Source organism: Neovison vison, chromosome 11 (genome assembly GCF_020171115.1).
Source record: "Neovison vison isolate M4711 chromosome 11, ASM_NN_V1, whole genome shotgun sequence".
Taxonomy (NCBI): Eukaryota; Metazoa; Chordata; class Mammalia; order Carnivora; family Mustelidae; genus Neogale; species Neogale vison.
In genome coordinates this window covers 26,374,932-26,396,790 of record NC_058101.1, presented here as the reverse complement: position 1 = coordinate 26,396,790, position 21,859 = coordinate 26,374,932, and the positions used below count along the sequence as shown (strand labels likewise).

Sequence of the window (21,859 nt, the reverse complement as noted above, 5' to 3'; positions counted from 1 at the left end):
CATTGAACAAAGGATGGGAATTGACATTACTAAGTTGAGAGCCAGTTTCCAAGGTCTTTCATATGTTGGTGGGTGATTTCTGATGCCTATCAGCACCATCAATCAGTACTTCTAGAGCCTCCACGAGATCCATGGTATAGTGGGGAGGAGCTTTCGTAATGGCAGCAAAAACCTGGCATCTGGTCCTGGCCACCCGTGGGTCTGTGGCAAGTCATGTGGCCTTCCTGGATCCCGGGGTAATAATGCTTCCCTGGCTTACTTCTTGTGAGGATCAAAGGACAAGCCCAATGGGGCACTCTTCAAGTATCAGCTACTATAGGAATATATGGGAGGAAGAGTCTGGATTTGGCTAGGCTACTCTCGCAGATAACCTTAGCTCTTGTCTATATGCCCACCTTAAAAGGTCAGCATCCTAAAGCTGAACCCCTTGCTACAGCGGAGTCTCCACCAACAGCACATTCAGCACCTCAAGCAGCTGTAGCAAACAGAGTGGATTTTGTTGAGATCTCATGGGGGACATGAAGGAGAAGACGCTGGCATACTCCCCTAATGATCTTTCCCACCAGAAACATCTGTTCTTCCTTCGGCCACCAGAAACTGTGTGTGTCTCCATCCTTGTCCAACAGAGACTGCCCAGCCTCCATGATTCCAGCCTTTCTTCACTCCTTAAGCTTCCCTTTGGGTCCCTCTGGGGCCCCTCTCTCACCGAGCTTATAATCTTGGATTCCCACACTATCATCCTACTCACTGTTCAAAATACCTTTCTAAAAGTTCCCCCACTGCCCTTAGGAAGTGGTGGGGAAAGTTTAAATAACAAAGGTTTTGCTGTCGCTGACGAACTTCTTTTTTCCTTGCCATAGCATGATGAGGTCATCTTGTTCTAATTGTTCAGAATGTTTAGGGAGCGCTTAGATCTAGAAGCTTGGGAATCACAGAAGGCCAGCCCCTGGCCTGTACCCATAGCAACTAGGGCCCAACGAAGTAAAGGGACTTGCCTCTTACAGGGTAAGTATGTGACAGCTACAGAGAAATGGCTGGCCCCCATTCCAGTGCTCCTATCCCTGCATCAAGCCTATAAGTGCTCATGAACCAAGAGGCTTTCACATCCAGGGGAACCCAGAACTCTGAACTGGAAGGGGACTTGGTGTTCATCTAGAACAAATTCCTCGTTTTAGAGAGGCTAAGATGGAAATTTCATTTGGCAGTCCCTGAATCCTAAAAATACAACACAGTTTCGATGGTTACTTTAAGGCGTATGTACTTGCCTGGTGGGTATGATTTCCAGGAGCATATACAGACTTAAACTGTTTCATGAGATTCCGAGCTCCGGCGATATCCTGAAGCGAGGCAAAGAGCTTATCTGCAGCAATTTTGGATTTCTGAAATGTCAGCGTCATTGAAGAGTCACAGCCTGAAACAATCCAGAGAGATTTTCTTGGGTGAACACATCTTTAAATTAAGTTTTAATCATGGAGGCTTGAGCTCGAGATAACACAGTTGGATTTTCTTTTTCACCCTATTTTACCCTGGCTGTTCCCCAACTGGGTGGTTTTAATCCTCCACGAGCGATGGAACATACCAAGTGTAAATGCTTTTGACAGAAGGAGAACTCGGAATTCTCTGGGATGGTGGCCACTGGCTTCAATCCCCACAGTATAGAAGCTTCACAGAACGAAAGCTCCCCAGGTCTAGTATCCTCAGAACTTAGCTTTGGGAAAATAGGAAGAGACACCAAGAAAAGTACCAGAGAGTGCTGTGATGAACCCCTCTTACTTGAATCCCACCAACAGTTCCCAGAAAATACAAGAGCAAGACTGAGAGATGCTAGAGCCGTGCCGGGGACAGATCTTGCTGGGACGGGTGTCTGCCTAATGCGCTCTCAAAGCACATGGTGCCTTTCAAAATGCAGCCATTCAAAGCTGGTAACACACAAAGAGGGCCTAATATGAAGACTGTTCTCAGCAATGATTCTATTTTTCTTTGACACTTATAATAGCTGGATTTATTCTCTATCTTGTTAGAAGCCCATTCAGAAGAGAAATGATTATGGATAAGTCAGAAGTTTCAAAAAAAAAAAAAAAAACCAGAGATCCAAGATGAGGTTTTGTGTGGTCTCAAATACTCAGATACATTAACTCATTCATCTGCATAGCACCCTTATGAGATAGGAGCTATCATTTCCCCCATTTGGGGGATGCAGGAAGCAAGGCACAGAGTGGTTAGGAGACACCCCCGTGAGCAGATGCTGGCAATGCTCTGCCCAGATCTGCTCACTGATCCTGGACATCACCGTAGGTTCGGGGAACAGTTCTTGTGTACTCTGCTTCTGACCTCAAGTAGCTGCCTGCCTATCTTTTTGCCTTTGTGTTTCTGTCTCTCTTTTCTTGTCTGTGGGCTTCTTCTGGTTATAGAAGCATGCTTGGCCTTTGTGTGGGGCAGGCTGGAAGTCCTAGGTAGTCGGCATTCCTTGGAACAACCCAGCTTTCTCATTCCCTGGTGAGACAATTCTGAATTGTGGTCTTCAGGGCCTTTGCTCAGTCCCAGAAGGATGGAGCCCCAGTTGCGCACAATGATAACTCACTCGTTAATGACCCTCTGTTGGCTTTCCTTCCTTCCCTGTCTCAATTCCCTACTTCCTGACTACACTTCCCGAAATATATTTCCAAATAAAGTACTTGCACCCAAATCCCTCTCATTGGACACCAGGACTTCCACAGGCGTTCAAACACACATGACCTGGATCCTTTTTTGGGAGTCTATAATTATTGGGGGGAACGGCTTTGTTGAGCTATAATTCATATACTATACAAATTAAATACCATAAAATTAAAGTATACAACCCAATAGCTGTTAGTCTATTCACATATGTATGACCATCATGACCACAATTTCATTTTAGAATATTTTTTAATCACCTCAATAAAAGACTCCATACTTGTGAACTGTCACTCCCCTTTTCCACTCTCCTCCTGGTCCCTGGCACTACTAATCTGCTTTCTGTCTCTACAGATCTCCCATTTCTGGACATTTCATATAAATGTCCCATAGGACATACGATCTTTTGGGACTGACTTCTTTCACTTAACATAATGTTTTCAAGTCTCATCCAAGTTGTAGTATACATCACTGCTTCATTTCTTTTTATCGCTAATATTCACTGTATGGATATACCACATTTTATAGACATGTTCCTCAGTTGAATGCATTTTCATTTTGGCTATTCCGACTAAGGCTGCTAAGTTTTATACATTTTTGTGTAGACATACGTTTTCATTTCCCTCGGATATATATCTGGGGGTAGGATTGTTGCCATAGTGTTGGCAACTCTGTGTTTAGCCTTCTGAGGAACTGCCCGGCTGTTTTCCAACGTGACCCCACCATTTGGCCCTCTACCAGCAGTGTAAGACGGTTGCGATTTTTCCACATCCTCAACAATGCTCATTGTTACCCTTCTTGATTGACCCTAGTGGGTGCAAAGTGAGGAGATGTTTGTTGATTTTGACAGGGAGAAATGGCTTTTAGGAAGCAGAGGTAGATCCAAACAAGGTAAAACTAAAATGGAGCGTATCTAACGTATATAGGAACATTCAAAGGCGCCTGACTCACAGCCGGGTGGCACGTGAGTACTTGAACTTGTACTCTTAATGACTGTGGATCACCATCTGTAATTACTCTTTAAGGGAGGGCAAAATGCTGAACTGTCTTTACCTCCAATACATCTGACATGAATGTGTGAAAGTCCCCACACCAGTCAGTCGATTGTCTAATTCTCCGGGCACCTCCTGGATGTCCAACAATTCAGTTCACTTCGGACACTAACTACACAGCGTTAGTGTAGACCCCAGTTTAGTGTAGACCACGGTTAGTGGTCTACACTAAACTACACAGCGTTAGTGTAGACCCCAGTTAGTGTAGACCACAGTTTAAAGGTTCAGGTCCATTTCAGATGTCAGTTGCAGGTCCCAGATGGCCACCTGCACTCCCGACAGATCGCCTACCCTCTGAGGGTTCCCATGACCCCTTCCTTAGGTTTACTACTTTGCTAGAACAGCTCACAGAACTCAGGAAACCACCTACTCTACCAGAAAACTTTACCTACTGTTACCAGTTCATTGCAAGGATTACAACTCAGGAAAAGCCAAATGGAACAGATGCATAGTGCAATATTAGGGGGAAGGAGCCCCCTTCAGGCACTCTACCTTTCCAGCACCTTGATGTGTTTACTAGCCCAGAAGCTCTTCCGATCCTACTGTTGAAGAGTTTTTATGGAGGTTTCATTCCATAGGCATGATTGATTAAATTACTGGCCGCTGGTGATTGATCCAATTTCTAGCCCCTCTCCCTTTCCTGAAGGTTGGGGGGATGGGGCTGAAAACTCCAATTCTCTACACACATGCCCTTGTTTTTCTGGCAAAAAAGCCCCCCACCCTGAAGCTGTTAGGAGCCCCAAGCCCTTAGTCATCCCACTAGCACAGAAGACATTCTTATCACCCTGGAGATCCTCTAATAGTTGTATGCCAGGAACTGGGGACGAAGACCAGTATATATATTTATTTTTGTATCCTAAAAATTCTTGGACCGGTCTTTAACTCCTGGTTTCCAGAAATGTCCAACTTGTGTCATTAAAAAAAAAAAATCAGTGTGGTCAAGCACAGTGAGAGGAAGTCTCCATGTTCAGTGAACTGAACAATGAGGGGGAGGGGAGGCGTGGAGGGATGTCAGGAGCTCATGTGATCTTCTGAGAACTCTATGTCAAGCTTTGTGGAAAGGAGAAAGTGCCACTTTCTGAGGAAAATGTCCATAACCACTTCCTGATTCTTACAGAGGCTCATAACCAAAAAGGGTTACGATCCAAAGGTACAGGGTATGTGCTGATGCCACACCCTGCTTACCTTTGGCATCGCAGCCCTAGCTGAGACAGACCAACTAGCGCTTTAGTCAATAAGCAACCAGGAGAAACCCTGGAAGGTTCTGGATTCTCACTCATTCATGTAGCTTCTTCCCCTAAACTCTCAGCCTGAGCCATTTAAAATATGGGAAATCATACCAATTGTATCTAAGTGTTGTGTTGGACATTGTGTACCAGATTTTCGAGTTTAAAAAATAAAGGCAGGGAAAAAAAAGTTGGTCACTTGCCTAATACCACACAAATGTTTCAATTTCTCTAAAACACAATTCAGCTAATAGGCTAAATTTTTTTTTTTTCCCCTGAGAGAGAGAGAGCACGTAAGCAGTGTGGGGGAGTTGGAGCACAGGGAGAGAGGAAATATTTTTTTTTCCTTAAAGACTTATTTGAGAAAGAGAGAGAGAGAGAGATTGAGCAGGAGGAGGGACAAAGGGAGAGGATGAGAGAGACTCGCAGGCAGACTCCCTGCTGAGCATGGACAGGGAGGTGGGGCTTGATCTCAGGACACTGCCCGGAAATCCAGAGTCAGCTGCCTAACTGTCGCAGCCACCCAGGTGCCCCTCGGCTAAATTTTTTATTTAAAGTCTTTCATTTTCTTTCTTTCTTTTTTAAAAAGATTTTATTTATTTGACAGAGAGAGATCACAAGTAGGCAGAGAGGCAGGCAGAGAGAGAGGAGAAAGCAGGCTCCCTGCCAAGCAGAGAGCCCCATGGGGCTCGATCCCAGGACCCTGAGATCATGACCTGAGCCGAAGGCAGAGGCTTAACCCACTGAGCCACCCAGGCGCCCCAAAGTAATTCATTTTGTATGTAATAGAAAGATTCATCCAATCTTTCATATGGTCTATTTCAATTTTTTGGAGAGTAACATGATGTTCATCTAGTAGACTGAGTGGAATAGAACTGTCTACTGGATTATAGATTACTGAAATTTACAGATAATTCGTGGAAGTTGGGAACTGTACATTGAAATTAATGTGTAATTGCAGAGAGTTAGGTCCACTGTGGAACGGATTGTATGACAGGAACATTTACAGATTACTGGTAAATTAAACTCCAAGGAACCCAACAGAAAAATAAGGCTATCACATTGTTGGAAGGAAAATAAAGTCTACGGCCATACCACCCTGAACGCGCCCGATCTTGTCTGATCTTGGAAGCTAAGCAGGGTCGGGCCTGGTTAGTACTTGGATGGGAAGGAAAATAAAAAGTCCTCAATGTACAAATAAAGTAAAGCTTTCCTGAAAAACAGTCAATTCTCCTTGTTCTCCAAATAAACTGCACACGAGCTGCTTCCAAAGCATCAACTCTTCCCAATGTGTCTGGTGTCCTCAAAGCCAAGTGTTCCACAATGTACATGTTTCTGCGACGCCAGGCTGGTCTCTGAGCCTCATTCGCATTTCTATCAATCCTCACCAAGCAGAATTTATACTCACTTACCCAAAACCTATAATGAAAGTTTCACACACACACACACACACACACACACACACACACTTACTTTAGAAATGTGAATCAGAGAAGATAAATGACTTGTGCAAGATCACATCTCCATCGCAGGCTGAGTCAGGGTTCCAAATGTCCCGCTGATCACAGACCTGAGCTCCTCCATGTCCGCTGCCACAAGCCATCCCAAATCTCCTCTGGGCATGCAGCCCACTCTGGATTTGCGCTAGAATCAATAGCTAAAGATTATGTGAGCACCACAGCTCTGAAATGAGATGATTTTCTCTGGGACAAGAGAAGTCTCCAGAATCACGGAGCGCTCCCTATGCCATCTGCATGCCCGGTGCTATGCTAGGCAGTTTGTACATCTTCGCTTATTGAATCTCCACAGAAACACAATGAGGTAGCTTCTGACAGCATTCCCACTTTACAGATGGGGAAACTGAGCCCTCGCGAAGTTTAGCAATACAGGGGCCACTCAGCTAATACGTAGCAACGCTGAAGGTCAAAGCCTTGCTGTCTAATTCCAAATACGGTCCTGTTAGCCTCTCTACTCCGTTGCCTTTCACATGTGCTGAGACCACATATATCAAAGATCAATGAAACTCTTAATTCAGCCTTAACATCGAAGAAATGCTTTTAAACCGGAGTGAGGAGCAAAGGCCTTTCTTGTCGGCCTGGCTCTCCAGGTGGATGTTAACATTGCGGTTTGCAGTCATGCCCCAGGCTTGTCTTTCGTAGCCACAGAAGGTGTGAGGTCTCCCAGTCCGGCTGTTTACCCTCCTTCGGATCTTTGCTCTGTAAGGCGCTGTATTCAGTTACCTCTAATAAGCCCCTGACAGCCTGTTCCATTAAGCCAGCTTATGAGATAACAGTGTTTTGTAAGGGAACTCGAAGTGTACAATTCCAGTCAATTCTCATTTAATCCACTTAGTTAAATAGATAATGAAGCAGAAGCTGATCCTAGCCTTTAGCCAAGCATGATCTGTGAACTTCAGTTGCTACGTCTTGATAAGGGAGGCCCCCCGTCCCCCAGGGCCCCCCTGTGTTCTTCTGAAATGGGGTATGACTCATACCCCTGCCAGTTCTTTCTCTGGAGGGCTTGGGGAGCTCTCGGGCAGGGGTCCAGTTTCTTCTCAGAGCAACAAAATAGGGCTCTTGTGCCCGTGCCTCCCCCCTCCCTCCGTTCCCTTCTCCCCTGTCTCCACTTACTGAAGTCCCTTAACTTCAGCAGGGAGAGAGAGAACAGTGGTTTCTGTGGCTCTGTACACGGCAGGGACCCACATTTCCAGCTACGACCAAGAGAAAACGGAGTAAGGCTGAACAGCTAACCATCCTCCTGGGATGGCTGGAATGCCACTGCCCTCCCTACTCCCCTCTGCCTAGCTCTCTGCTGCTGTTTGCTTTCTCGGGGAGCAGGCTGGAATCCTGTGCTCCAGGAACCTTTTCAAAAGAACCTATTTTTCCATTAGTTTGGTTTTATTCCTTGGGTACTAAGGAAAAGAAAGCGTTTCCTATCAGGAGGCTGCTGTGTTCAAGGGCTTTGTTTGGACTGGAGCCGAAGCAGCCCTCATTGGAGGCCTCAGGCCTTCTGAAACACACATGTGAGCACACACACGCACACGCACGCGCACAGGCCTGTGCACATGCCTGTGCACACACACATCAATTGTGTGGCTGGATGTACGGGGTGTGTGTGTGTGTGTGGCTAGAATAGGATTTGAAATGTTTCCCCATTCAGCTCTCTTATCCCCCTCCCAGGTTGCTAGGCCCCTCGCATCTGACTGGGAAGAGCCAGAGTCAAAAATATTTGAGGCCCTTTTCTCATCTGGACCCACGTTATCCAAGGCTAGTCTCCGCATCCTTCTGCCGGCCCTGAGAGTTTGGAAACATCAGGCCGCTGCCCAGCTTGCATCCCTGGCCCCCCACCACTCAGCAGAGCCTCGGAGCAGGGGTCCCCCGCTCTGTGGGCTCCCGGGGGAGTGTGACTGGACAGAAAGGATGGGGCTCTGGGAGGTCATGACCTCCCTCATCCATCCAGCGGTCTGACACTGCCCTTTTCTCTCTCTCCAAACCATTGTTTTTAAACTAGGCTCTTTTCTCATGGCTCTCAATACGTTTGGCAAATGAAAACAAAACCAAACAAAATAAAAAAACAAATAAACCTTAGCGAATACCATCACATCTGAAATCTTTCAGGGAGGTTGGTTTACTGTATATAAACTACCCTGGAGTGGGGCATTCTAGTAAGTGTGTAAGAGCAACTAGAAGTCTCTTTTTCAAACGTGCTAGGGACCCATAGGTGACCCATAGGACTGTGAGTCCTTCAAAGAGAGGGATCACGAAAAATCAATCTCTCTCACACACATAATTTACATTATCTGTTATATAGTCATATATATGCATATATAATTTTGCTTAAAATTAAATCATAAATATCTCTGTATTCATTAATCTTCAAGGAAAGGTCAAAGTCTTCTCTGTATTATCTGCTATTCTGAATAGAGTTCTGTCTTCAGAAAAACCCATGACAGGGGCACCTGGGTGGCTCAGTGGGTTGAAGCCCCTGCCTTCGGCTCAGGTCATGATCTCAGGGTCCTGGGATTGAGCCCCACATCGGGCTCACTGCTCAGCAGGGAGCCTGCTTCCCCCTCTCTCTCTGCCTGCCTCTCTGCCTGCTTGTGATCTGTCTGTCAAATAAATAAATAAAATTTAAAAAAAAAAAAGAAAGAAAAACCCATGACATACCACGTACAATTTCTAACTTGAGTCCATTTCAGTAGAACGAGAAGTTAAAGACATCTGTCACACAATCTGAGCGCAGAATTCTTCTAGATTTTGACTTTTTTCCTTCAATCTTCTACAGTCTTCTACAGTCGTCCTGTTCACACCTAATCCAAAGGGTTTTTAAAGTGACCCATCTTGACAGAGTCTTTCCAAAAGCATTCCACTTGGCTTTTACCGAAATTATTTTCTTTTTGAATTCATGTTTCATCCGAATGTAGGAACATTTAATTAAAGCACGAAACTTAGTAACAAGTATATCTGGCATTAGCGGGCTGATGACTCTTGGGAATCACACATGTGGCCAGGAAGAGGGGATGTGACCGGCACGTGGAGATTGCCCTAGAGCCACGAGGGGTCAGGGCGTTGGCATTAGGCCTTGTATTTTATAGAGGGAGTGGAGAACGTCAGTCATTCTGGTGAATGGGTCAGGTGGAAGCTGGTCGTGAATACATGAATTATACATTCATTATTTGTATTCATTGTATTTACATCAACTATGAATCAAAAAAGGATATGTATAAAAATATTTCTGAGGTTCCGTGTTTATATACAGGCACGTATCTATGTCAACAATCTCATGCTCGATGACCTTGTGGGACTTTCAGGTTCTTCTACTATATAAAAATCATGAGCTGGGTTGTCAGATCCCAACACCTACAGGGCTGATTTCCTCTTTCATGGCAGAGTCCTGGATCCACACCACAAGGTAGGGCCTCCTCAGCCGGGGTGGAGCTAACGGCACAATGATGCTTGGAAGAGAGTTTGGGCAGTCTGGCTTCCCAAAGAAATCTGGAGTCAGAAATATCCACGTGAGACCACAGAGGGCCCAGGACAGGGCCCATGGAGGCTGCCCACTTTCTGGAAGTCTTTCTAGAAGCCTCTGCTTGTGCTCCCAGCCCCACGCTGATCCCATGGTCTCTCTGTTCCTTAAATCCTGCTCGAGGGCCTGGAATCTTCTAGCCCGTGACCTAAGTTACCACTCACATGGCACAGGAGGAAAGGAGAAGAGGCTGGGGGCACGGGCTCTTCCTGGTCTACCGCTGAGGTCTAGCACAGCGCCTGGCCCACAGCAGGCCCCACCACATAGTTCCTAAAGGGGCAGGGGCAATGGAGAGGTGACAGGAAGAAAGGGCGCCAAGTCAGGCCAAACGGGCCATAAAGGGACAGATAGCACTGATTCCTGAGGAGCTGCAAAATGAGCTGTGGGAGAAATTTCAAACAAAGAGCTCCCTGACGGTCTTGAGGAATTGCAGGCTGTACGTGTAAGTGGCTTAAGTCCCAAAAAGGCTACTTGAGAAGAGCCGCCTCAAAGGGCTCCATAAATTCCGGAATTGAACAAGCAAGGCTTGCTCCACATGGTTTAGAGCTACACCCAGAGGAGACAAAACTGTTTTTAAAAAGAAGGCCAAGAATGATAAATATAAACTTTGGAGAAGGGGTGACTTCCAAGGGGGGCAGCGGGGGGCCGGGGGGTAGGTGAGTAAGAAGGGGGTGGGTCCATGGGGTTATTATATAATTATACTTTATACCATCTATCAGACAATCTCTTAAATGGATCCGCCATCATTTAAAAAACTTTAACAAAACAAAAACCAGTTGTACCACTTTTCCAGCCTCCAGCAAATTGGGTTTTCTAAAACCGTTGACAGGAGGAAGAAGTGACAGCTGCGATCTTTGATCCTCAGGCAGGTCTGGGATGTGTCGCGGACCGGGAAGGACTTGTACAGTCAGGAGAGGATGTGACTGGCCAGGATTCTAGTCTGAGTGCGGAGGCTGTCTCCTGAGAAAGCACGCAGTGGGGAGGCCTGCCGGAAGAAGAACTGTCCGGAAGATGCTTTGGAACTTGCATTTTTAATGGCAGGGTGCAAGGTCAAGTTGGCAGTGAGGCCCAGAGAGCAGGATGCAGGCCGTGGGACAAGGAGCCCTTGCCGCGGGACATAAAGGCCACTGCAGGAAGGACCAAGGAGGCAGCAGACAGACAATGCTTGGTCCTGGCTGAAATGAAGACACAGCCCCTGCTATTTTGAAACATTCTTTCTAAGATCCTCTGAAAATTCTCTCCCAGGCAGCTTTCCTGGCTGCCCCAACTCTGCTCAGTTTCTCCATCTTAAGATGATGTGGTTCTGTAAGGGAGGCACGAAGGACTTTGCAAAAACGGTGGTGGTGCTTCATCATATTAAATGACACAGTTTCATGTGCTGGGAATATGGGATCCTATTAAATGGAGCCCTTGGACAAAGGCCCTGAAATTAAGCGTTCAGAGTAACGGAAATACCTAATGCGTGAGGGCTATTCCTCTAAAAGGCAGGCATCGATTTTCTGATCAGTTATATAATCTCCTATGATCTGGCTTATCAGCGCCGGAAAATCAGATCTCTCTCATAGCATTTCATCTTTGGGCTCCTTTCCTGGGAGTGAAACCTGTCGCGAGAACTGGATGCCCACAGGCTCCTGACTGTGATCACAGGCAAGTTCTCAAACACCATATCTCACGGCAAGTGTCTCCCAACAGGCGCATTGGTTTTATTCTCCTGAATCTGTTCTACTGAATGGTAAACTTGCCATTTCAACTTCAAGTCCCCTTTCAATGTGTTGACATTGATGGTGGTTTGGAATGGCTCAAAATGGCTTGCTGGACCCCCAAAGGGGACGAGAGATTACAATTTGCATGTCATCGTTTTCAGAAGTAGTCAGGTGGCACAGAGCACCTGGGAGCCATGGCGTACTTTATAGGACACTGTGACAAAGGACTACAGTTGACTTTATTTTTTGAACCAGGAAGAAAATGCGGCCACAGTATATGTATGCAAAGGTGTCATCAAAGCATATCCACGAGTTAAGCACAGTTGGCAGTTTTTACGTTAATATCTGCTTGCCTCTTTTTTTTTTTTTTTTGATGTAGTGTTCCAAGATTCATTGTTTACGTATAACACCCAGTGCTCCATGCGGTACGTGCGCTCCTCAATACCCACGACCAGGCCAACCCATCTCCCCAACCCCTCCCCTCTGAAACCCTCGGTTGGTTTCTCAGAGTCCACAGTCCGTCATGGTTCATCTCCCCCACTGATTACCCCCCTTCACTTTTCCCTCCCTTCTTCTAATGTCCTCCATGTTATTCCTTATGCTCCACAAGTAAGTGAAGCCATATGATAATTGACTTTTTCTGCTTGACTTATTTCACTCAGCATAATCTCCTCTGGTCCTGTCCATGTTGATGCAAAAGCTGGGTATTCATCCTTTCTGATGGAGGCATAATACTCCATTGTATATATGGACCACATCTTCTCAACCATTCATCTGCTGAAGGGCATCTCGGCTCTTTCCACAGTTTGGCAATTATGGCCCTTGCTGCTAGGAACGTGCATATGGCCCTTCTTTTCACTACACCTGCATCTTTGGGGTAAATATTTGCTTGCCTCTTGTTTGTTCTCTTTGAGTGCTATGAAGCTGAAGCAGCAACAAAGGTAAGAAAGCACAGGGATATAAACTTACAGTGGGGAAAAATTTGATCTGCTTTGTTTATTTTTCTTTGCATTGGGAAAAGACTGCCATGATTTTAATTTTGCAGGGAAGTGCCTAGTTTCAAACCAAGGGGCCAATCTGACATTTCCGAAAGAAAGGAGAAGAGAGGCCCAGAGGCTCCTTCCGTGGATGGTCACTCCAAGCCCCACTCCAGGCTGAACACGAAGCATTCTGGATGGGCCGCCACTTGCAGACAGCCCTGTCCCTTGTTACCCTCCACAGTCTGTCCCTCCCTATGCTTTGGTGCAGAGATGTGTATGTGTTGGTGGGAGGGGCTGCTCTGTTCTACCTCATGCAGAGGCAGCTGATGACCTGGAAGGCTTCCTGGAGGTGCAGGCCAAGAAGGAAGTGCTGGCAGACCACGGTGCCCTGCACTATTTCCGCCTCTTTCTGAATCTTAGCCCAGGTCCAGTCTAGTTGCTGGTTTTATTTTTATTTCATTTTTTTTTTTTAGATTTTATTTATTTATTTGACAGAGAGAGATCACAAGCAGGCAGAGAGGCAGGCAGAGAGAGAGGAGGAAGCAGGCTCCCCACTGAGCAGAGAGCCGGATGCGGGGTTTGATCCCAGAACCCTGAGATCATGACCGGAGCCGAAGGCAGCAGCTTAATTCACTTAGCCACCCAGGCGCCCCTAGTTGCTGGTTTTAAAACAGTATCAGAGGTCCATTGCCCATGAAGCATTTTTAAGAGAGAAGGCTGTACTTTGTTTTAGGAATGCTAATAAAACTGACAGTGTGGGAATAATGTGGTGTCATTTCTGGCTATAGCATGTCACTGGGAAATGCTCTCTTCTCCATGTCACGAGGAATAAATCACTCAGGGTTTGGCTTGCTTGCCCATTATACAAACCTGTGCTACGGCTAATTGTCCATTTGTAGGAGAGGATGAAATCGAAAGTCAAAATCATGGTACATTTAAGGAAACAACATGTGTTGGAGAGGATGTGGAGAAAGGGGAACCTTCTTCCACTGTTGGTGGGAATGCAGGTTGGTGCAGCCTCTTTGGAGAACAGTGTGGAGATTCCTCAAGAAATTAAAAATAGAACTTCCCTATGACCCTGCAATTGCACTCCTGGGTATTTACCCCAAAGACACAGATGTCGTGAAAAGAAGGGCCATCTGTACCCCAATGTTTATAGCAGCAATGGCCACAGTCGCCAAACTATGGAAAGAACCAAGGTGCCCTTCAACGGATGAATGGATAAGGAAGATGTGGTCCATATACACTATGGAGTATTATGCCTCCATCAGAAAGGATGAATACCCAACTTTTGTAGCAACATGGATGGGACTGGAAGAGATGATGCTGAGTGAAATAAGTCAAGCAGAGAGAGTCAATTATCATATGGTTTCACTTATTTGTAGAGCATAACAAATAGCATGGAGGACAAGGGGCGTTAGAGAGTAGTAGGGAATTTGGGTAAATTGGAAGGGGAGGTGAACCATGAGAGACTATGGACTCTGAAAAACAATCTGAGGGGTTTGAAGTGGCGGGGGGGTGGGAGGTTGGGGTACCAGGTGGTGGGTATTATAGAGGGCACAGCTTGCATGGAGCACTGGGTGTGGTGAAAAAATAATGAATAATGTTTTTCTGAAAATAAATAAATTGGAAAAAAAATCATGGCACATTTAAAAGCTTTTCAAATTACTGTCTGACTCTCCTTGCCTCTTGTTCTCAGAGGGGTTTTTAAAAAAACCTCAGTCTTTTCTTTTCCCTTATGTTTCTTGAGCTCCAGCCTCACTGAGCTTGTTATCATGAGGTTTCTAAGTATGGAGAAACAGCGGTGTTCTTTTAATTTATATTTTAAGGGAAGGCTAGGTGGTTAATAATACGGGATCATTTTCTGATCTATTTGAGAAAAAGGGAAGAATAAAAGGGAAGCTTATTGGCCTAAAGTTTCTTTCATCCCTTTTGTTTCTTAAGAGACTAGCAGAGCAAATGGAGTTTGTTTTTCTTCCAGCAGCAGACAGATCAGATGGGCCCCCATCTCTCCCCTCCTGCAACACACAAAATCCCTCTCGGCCTCAGTCTCAGCTTCCCCTGCACCTGCTGCTGTAAATCTCCATTGAACCGAGCCAGCATCCCCACGCCTGAAATTTAAGCTCCCTCTAAATGAGGCCCCTGATCTATCACTTCTCTGTACTTTCTTTCAGAGGTGGCATGGATTAGAGTGTGGGTTAGCTATGCCTGATTCAGCGATGGGACAAAGTCCAGGCAGGGCTGCCAGTAGGGCCGTGGCATGTGGGAGAAGGGGGATGAGGACCGTATTTGGGTGGACCCCAGAAACACAGACAGAGAACTCAGGCAAGCTGACAGGCAGAGCCCTGCCTCCTGAAACGGAGGGTTCAGGTCACACTGATGTTTGAGGGAGCCTGGAAGGAGCAGCAGAGAAGACTGTGTCACTGTGCCAGGCTTTGCCGAAGGCAGAATGCTCAAGAAACATGGGGAAGAGGCAGAGAGAGAGAGAGAGAATCCTTAAGCAGACTCCCTGCTGAGTCCAGAGCCCCTGTGGGCTCCATCTGACCCCGAGATCATGACCTGAGCTGAAATCAAGAGTCGGGTGCTTAACTTACTGAACCACCTAGGTGCCCTACTTGTGAGTTAACTTTATATCAACTTATTTATTTATTAGTTCCATGTAAGCTGATCTGATGTATGAATATTTACTTATTTTAACATGCATCGGAAAATACATAACCATGAAAAAAATTGTTCATCCACATCGCTCTGAATTCCTTTTTCAGACCACCTGTGGGGCACCTGCGCCCTTTGGACACAGGGCCCTGGACTGGTGGCACTCGCGGGTACACTGTGGACACTCTTCTCATGGGGCTCGGGAGCACATGTCCTTCCCTAAGATGCTCCTGTGTGACTCAGAGATGTGGTCCTCTCTTCCTTCTGCTCCCCACCACAGCACCTGTACTGAGCACTGCGTACAGGACATTTAGGGACCCCCGTGGCAATGAGGTGGTTCCCAGGTGCTGGGGACTGTGCTGACGACAAGCAGAGTTAGGTGTTGTCGTGTTCATTGTTCAGATGACGGAATGGAAGCTGTGATGGCTTGAGGAAGGCTTGTTTAGTGAGTAGCCAACAGAGAGGCACTGGGAAAGAACCTTGTGGTCTCAGAAGTCCATGAGGCAGGTGCCTTCCTGGCAGACTGGTTTTGCTTTCCGGAGTCTTCTTCATGGCCACCCTGGCCCCCTTCTTCAAACCTACTTTGCTCCAAACTAGCCTCAGGAGAGCCATCACCTGTTATGTAACTATGATTGGGCCTGTGCCTCCCCAGCCCCCTTGTCTGTGGGGTCCCAGCTACTCTGGCCTTCTCGTGCCCCAGCAGACCTCAAGCTCAAGGTCTCCGCACATTCTCTTACTTCCCCCTGCTCTGGTCTTTACCCTATATTAGGTCTCAGCTTCAAACAGCATCTCCTCAAAGAAGGCTTTTCTGATCTCCCCACCTGTATTAGGTGTACTTTTGGTGTTTCTTAAAGCACTTTATCAACATTTATAAATACATATAAATGTATTCCCCTTTGGTTTGTTTTCTTCTCCCTCTTTCCCTCCCTACCTCTTCCCTTCTGTTCCCTTCACTTTCCTCCCTTCCTTCCTTCCAGTCAGTAAATACTGGGTGCTAACTACTTGCTAGGTACTTCAGACTCAGTGTCTGTTCTCACAGAGCCTTCATTTCAAGGGGGGAAACAGATGATATTTAAGTAAATACACAAGTAAACAGATCATAACATGTCTTTAGAGGTAAGCGCTCAGAAAGAAAATAGAGGTAAGAGCTATTGACTCAAGGTTGGCTTCTGCCACATGCATTTGAGTGCGTTGGCAAGTGAAGGGGCAAGTCAAACCCTCAGTGAGGTCAGGGCCTGGCGTGGTCAAGAGAGTCTTAAGAGAAGGGAGTTCTCAGGGAGCCTGGGTGGCTCAGTGGATTAAAGCCTCTGCCTTTGGCTTGGGTCATGATCTCAGGGTCCTGGGATTGAGTCCCACACCAGCCTCTTTGCTCAGCGGGGAGCCTGCTTCCTCTCTCTCTGTCTACCTGCCTCTCTGTCTACTTGTGATCTCTGTCAAATAAATAAGTAAAATCTTTAAAAAAAGAATAGAAAAGGGAGTTCTCTTATTATTCAAGAAAGGAATCAAGGGTTAGGCTGGCTTTTCCATGTCATGAGAGTAGAGTCAGTTCATTGATTCGGTCAGTGAACATTTCCTAGGCATCTGATATGGGACTGTCCTAAGCATGGCCTAATACAGCAGCAAACAAAGCATAGAAAGTTCTGGCTTCACTGAACTTCCTTTGCATTTTACTGTGCCTAAAAATGAGGATGACAGTTAACATTTATCAAGTACTTACTATGTATATCAAATGCTAGTCTGAGTATTCTATGTATTAATTGATTTAATCCTCAGAATTATCCTGTGAGGTGTGTGCTATCATCATCCCCAGTTCACAGATGAGAAAAATAAGGCGCAGAGAGTTGAGTTACTTGCCCAAGGCCACAAGCCAATGGCGGAACTCTAACTTGACCCCTCACAGTTCGGACCCAGAGCACAGACTCTTCAATGTGGCATTTTTACCACAGCAAGCAATCAATAAACAACTGAGCGATTATGATAAAAAGTATGGTATAAACATGGTAAAATAGCCCAAAGTTAAGTAAATAAGTAGGAAAAAACTCTGTTTAAATTACGACAACCTTACATTCCAAATTATTTGGAAAGAAACGTACTTTTATTACGTACAAGTGCATAGTGACGCTAGGGCTGATTGGTCATCCACAACAAGCAGAGAGCATCCTCTCGGCCCCGATGAGTATTTAAGACTGATTGCAACTCACTGCCCCTCCTCGTACTGAACACGTGATATCCCGAGACTAGTGTGTTCTCTCAAGAAGGACTTACCGTCGCCATGACAATCATACTGATTTTACTCATTTGCTCAAAAGTTCTTACTCTCAACCTAGGTCAAAGTAACTTCAGATTTCTTTGTCCTTTGAAGTCAACCTATCTTAGATATTTAGGGGGTCGTCATGGGTGTTCAACGACATGCGAGTTCTCCTCTGCCTGGCACATGGTGGGATTACGTGCTTTCCTCAGTGAGATGGGAGCATGGGTTTCACTTTGGGCAGGAGAATATAAGGGGCAGAAACATCTGCCATTTCCACACAGAAGCCTTCAGAAGTGACTATGTAATTTACTACTTCCCCTTCCTCAGTGATCCAGGATGGCTGTATCAAGAGGAGGTCTTTGGCGGTTGGGCAGAGCCCCCACACATCTGCAGTGGACACAAAGCCCAGAGAAGAATCTAACCATTGTTGCTTGAACTAGCTCAACCTGGTTCAAATACCAGCCCTCCAAATTTGGGGTGAAAAAGAAGAAAATGAATAAAGGATTTATATAGCCAATTAGAAGGGAAATGAAATCAAATACCGAACATTATTATAGTTCAGATATTTACATGTTACCATGACAATCCTCTTGGCCACGCTGAGAACGAGGCATTGGCTTCATTTTGCAGGCATGGAGATTGAGGGTCAGAGAGGGAAGGGACTTAGCCAAGTTATATGGCTAGAAAGTGACAGAGGTGAGTTTTCAAATTCAGGTCTGTCTGAATGGTGTGATTATGTCACACTGTCTATAAAAAGCATATACAACTATATCATCCTAAGAATGTCTAAAATAAAAAAACACAAGAAATAACAAGTGTTGGTGAGGATGTGGAGAAACAGGAACCCTCGTGCACTGTTGGTGGGAATGCAAGCTGGGACAGCCACTGTACAAAATGGTATGGAGGTTCCTCAAATAATTAAAAATAGAATTACCATATGATACAGTATTTTCACTACTTAGTATTTACCCCAAAAGGCAAAATGCTAATTTATATATATATTTTTAAAGATTTTATGTATTTATTTGACAGAGAGAAATCACAAGTAGACGGAGAGGCAGGCAGAGAGAGAGAGGGAAGCAGGCTCCCCGCTGAGCAGAGAGCCCGATGCGGGACTCGATCCCAGGACCCCGAGATCATGACCCGAGCCGAAGGCAGCGGCTTAACCCACTGAGCCACCCAGGCACCCCGCTAATTTAAAAAGATATATATGCCCCTATCTTTACTGTCGTACTACTTAAAATTAGCCAAGGTTTGGAGGCAGCCCGTGTCCATTCATGATGAGTGTATAAAGAACAGGTGATATACAAAGCACACACACATCACACACTCAACACATACACACAACATACACATACAACACACACACCTTGGAATATTACTCAGCTATAAAAAAGAATGAAATCTTGCTAATTGCAACATGGATGGACCTAGAGAGTATAATGTTAAGTGAAATAAGTCAGTCAGAGAAAGATAAATACCCCATGATTTCACTCAGATGTGGAATTTAAGTAACAAAATAAATGAACAAAGAAAAAAGAGACAAACAAAAATCCCAGACTCTTTAAATATAGAAAACAAACCGGTGGTTGCCAGAGTGGAGATGGGTTGGGGGATGGGTAAAATAGGTAAGAGGGATTAAGAGTATATTTCTCTTTTCTCTTCTTTTTAGAGAGGTGGGGAGGGGCAGAGGGAGAGGGAGAGAGAGCATGTGAAGTAGGCTCCATGCCCAGTGTGGAGTCTAACATGCGTGGGGCTTAATCTCACCACCCAGAGATCCTGACCTGAGCTGAAATCAAGAGTTGGACACTCAGCTGACTGAGCCACCCAGGCACCCCAAGAGTTCATCTTGATGAGCACTGAATAATGTACAGAGTTGCTGAATCATTACATTGCACACCTGAAACTAACAGAACACTGTATGTTAATTACACTTCAATTAAAAAAAAAAAAGCCATGCATTGGAACACTAGGTGGGCAAGGCATTCAATCATTCACCAAACGCGCATAGCATGCGTACCTACTATGTGCCGGGCACTGGAGCAGGAGCCTCGGAATGAGTAAGATCGCTCTGATCTCTGCTCCTGGGGTGCTCACAGTGTAGTGTGGGCTACAGATGGGTCGAGGGGCAGTTTCAATGTGAGTAACAAGAGCCATTTGGCTAGGGTAAAGATGGGTGGGGTCTGTGGGGGGGAACACTTGAAGTCATGGAAGGAAAAATAAATTGGGGGAGGGAAACAGTAGAGAAGGGAAAGCAAACGAGGAATAATGGCCAAATAGAGACGTGTCACTAACGTAATTCTAGTCCTGCCTGCACTGGCGCACACTTGGTAAGAACATGCCATATCCCTTGCACTGGCACACGCAATTATGGCTGGCACTGTCACCAGTTGATGACATCAAAGCATCCCGCTCTGCCTTGCTGGTAGCCACAGCCCCCACCAGCTGGCTCAGAAATTCAAACCCGAACAGGCAACACACATTCCTGGGGGCGGCTGGCAGCCCGGCTCAGGCGGACTGAGGGCAGTTGGCTCCCTCCATAACATGCAGTCATAGTCATCAGACCTGGGACTGTGCCTGGCAGGCAACGGTCTCCCTGCCCCTGTTGATCGGGCACCTGACAGAATGAACAGAAGCCCTGGAGGTGAAAAGGCCTTTAAGGAAACTGAAAGGCCACTGAGCACCAACAGGTCAGAGGCACCTGACAATCAGGAATAGACCTCGGCACGCCTCAGGCTCCTCCTGACCACCCCAGCAACGCAGGTCTGAATTTGGAGCTTCGGAAGGTGTTCTCTCCCTTTTGGAAATGAAGACCTCACGGGCTCTCCTGGGTGGATGTGCGTCAGGGTAGGGACAGCGAGGCCACAGTCCATGCCCATGGGGCCTAGGGAGCGAAGTGAACCCTCCTGTGGAAGTTACCGGAATGGTCCCTGTCTTTGGGCAACTTAGAAATCCAGCTCTAGAAGGGTTCATGCACCGAATAGGAGAGCAAAGAGAACCTGGGGGCTCTTACAACGTGGAGATGGGCTGCCGTTGCCAGGAGGCATGGAGCTGAAAGAAGAGGAAACATGGTGCTCTGCTCACGGGAGTTTACATTTCAGAAGGGCGCCTTAGTGACCCCAAGACTCATGATCTCTGAGGGCTCAGACGGGGTGGGGGGCAGTCTGTCCTGAGGCAACAGGCAAGAGGCTTCTTGTTGTAGGACAGAAGATGAAGGAGAAGAAAACATAAACTTCTAGAAAATTCGGAAGGAAGGGGCATTTTACATGGTAGAAAGAGTACATGGGTAAGGATGGGCACATTCTCGTGGAAATTCAGGCATCCACTAACTCTGTTAGAAATGTCCTTCTGGATCCTTCTCCTGGTTAACTCATCTTTTCTTTGATGTCCTGGCTCAGATGTCACCTTGCCCATGCAATCTCCCTTGATTCCTCCCAGGCTCTGGACTGCTGGGGAATCTATTTTACAGCCTGGGTGCTGAGAACCTCTCTCCAAGCCCAGAAAGGACATTTCTACCTCCTGGCTTTTTTGCCCCTGCAGAAGAGGGAGGTAGCCTCGCACCCCTTCTTGGCACAATTCCAGAGAGCCACTTGCTGCTGACCAAAATTAAATATGTATTTATCAAGTGCGTATTATGTACTGGTATAGTTTCTAGGAGATACATCTATAAGCACGCACTCCTGCTTTGTGGAGGGTTCTTTCATTCTGGTTAAGGAGACAGACAATAAACAAACAGACCCATAACAAATGTTAGAATAGAATACATGCCATGAATGCAACAAAGAAGCACATGGCAGAGCCTCTGTGGGAGAGCATCTGAGCTACTGGGAGCTAAGCTACTAGTTTTCCAGCCTCTACTAGACTGAAAAATCCAGCAAAGGAAGCTGGAAGAAGGGTCTAAAAAACAACCCACCTTATAGCTCCAAGCTCCCAGAACTGCTCTATCAGAATGTTATCCCATTGTGCTGAACCCAACTGCTTCCATCATTGGACGTGGAGCTTCTGGAAGTCAGGCACTCACACTGGTCTATTTATCTGGCACAGAGAAGGCACACACCAAATGCATGTTGAGTAAATGGCTCCATCCGAGACAGCCTCCCTGGCTTAACCTGATGACCTGCCCTAGCAGTGATGAGGGAGATTCAGAAAGTCACATCACGAGAACAAGTCACCCACTGGATGGTGAAGGCTAGGAGGCCATGTTAACACTACAGACTAAAGAGAAACTCCTGCGGGTTCTCTGGGGGCGGGGCAGAGTTTGATGAAAATCGTATATGACAGCAAGTATTTTCTAGTGTGTCTGTGTGGAAGG

The 21,859-nt window shown here is 46.2% G+C and overlaps 1 protein-coding gene across 1 annotated transcript in view; it reads right to left on the bottom strand.

Annotated features, from left to right (window-relative positions):
• SCFD2 (sec1 family domain containing 2) overlaps nt 1-21,859 on the bottom strand; it is a 446,538-nt gene that overhangs the window by 33,861 nt on the left and 390,818 nt on the right. The window contains exon 6 of the mRNA XM_044267869.1: nt 1,266-1,411. Coding sequence (XP_044123804.1) covers nt 1,266-1,411 — 146 coding nt within the window. The remainder of the gene's footprint in view (nt 1-1,265; nt 1,412-21,859) is intronic.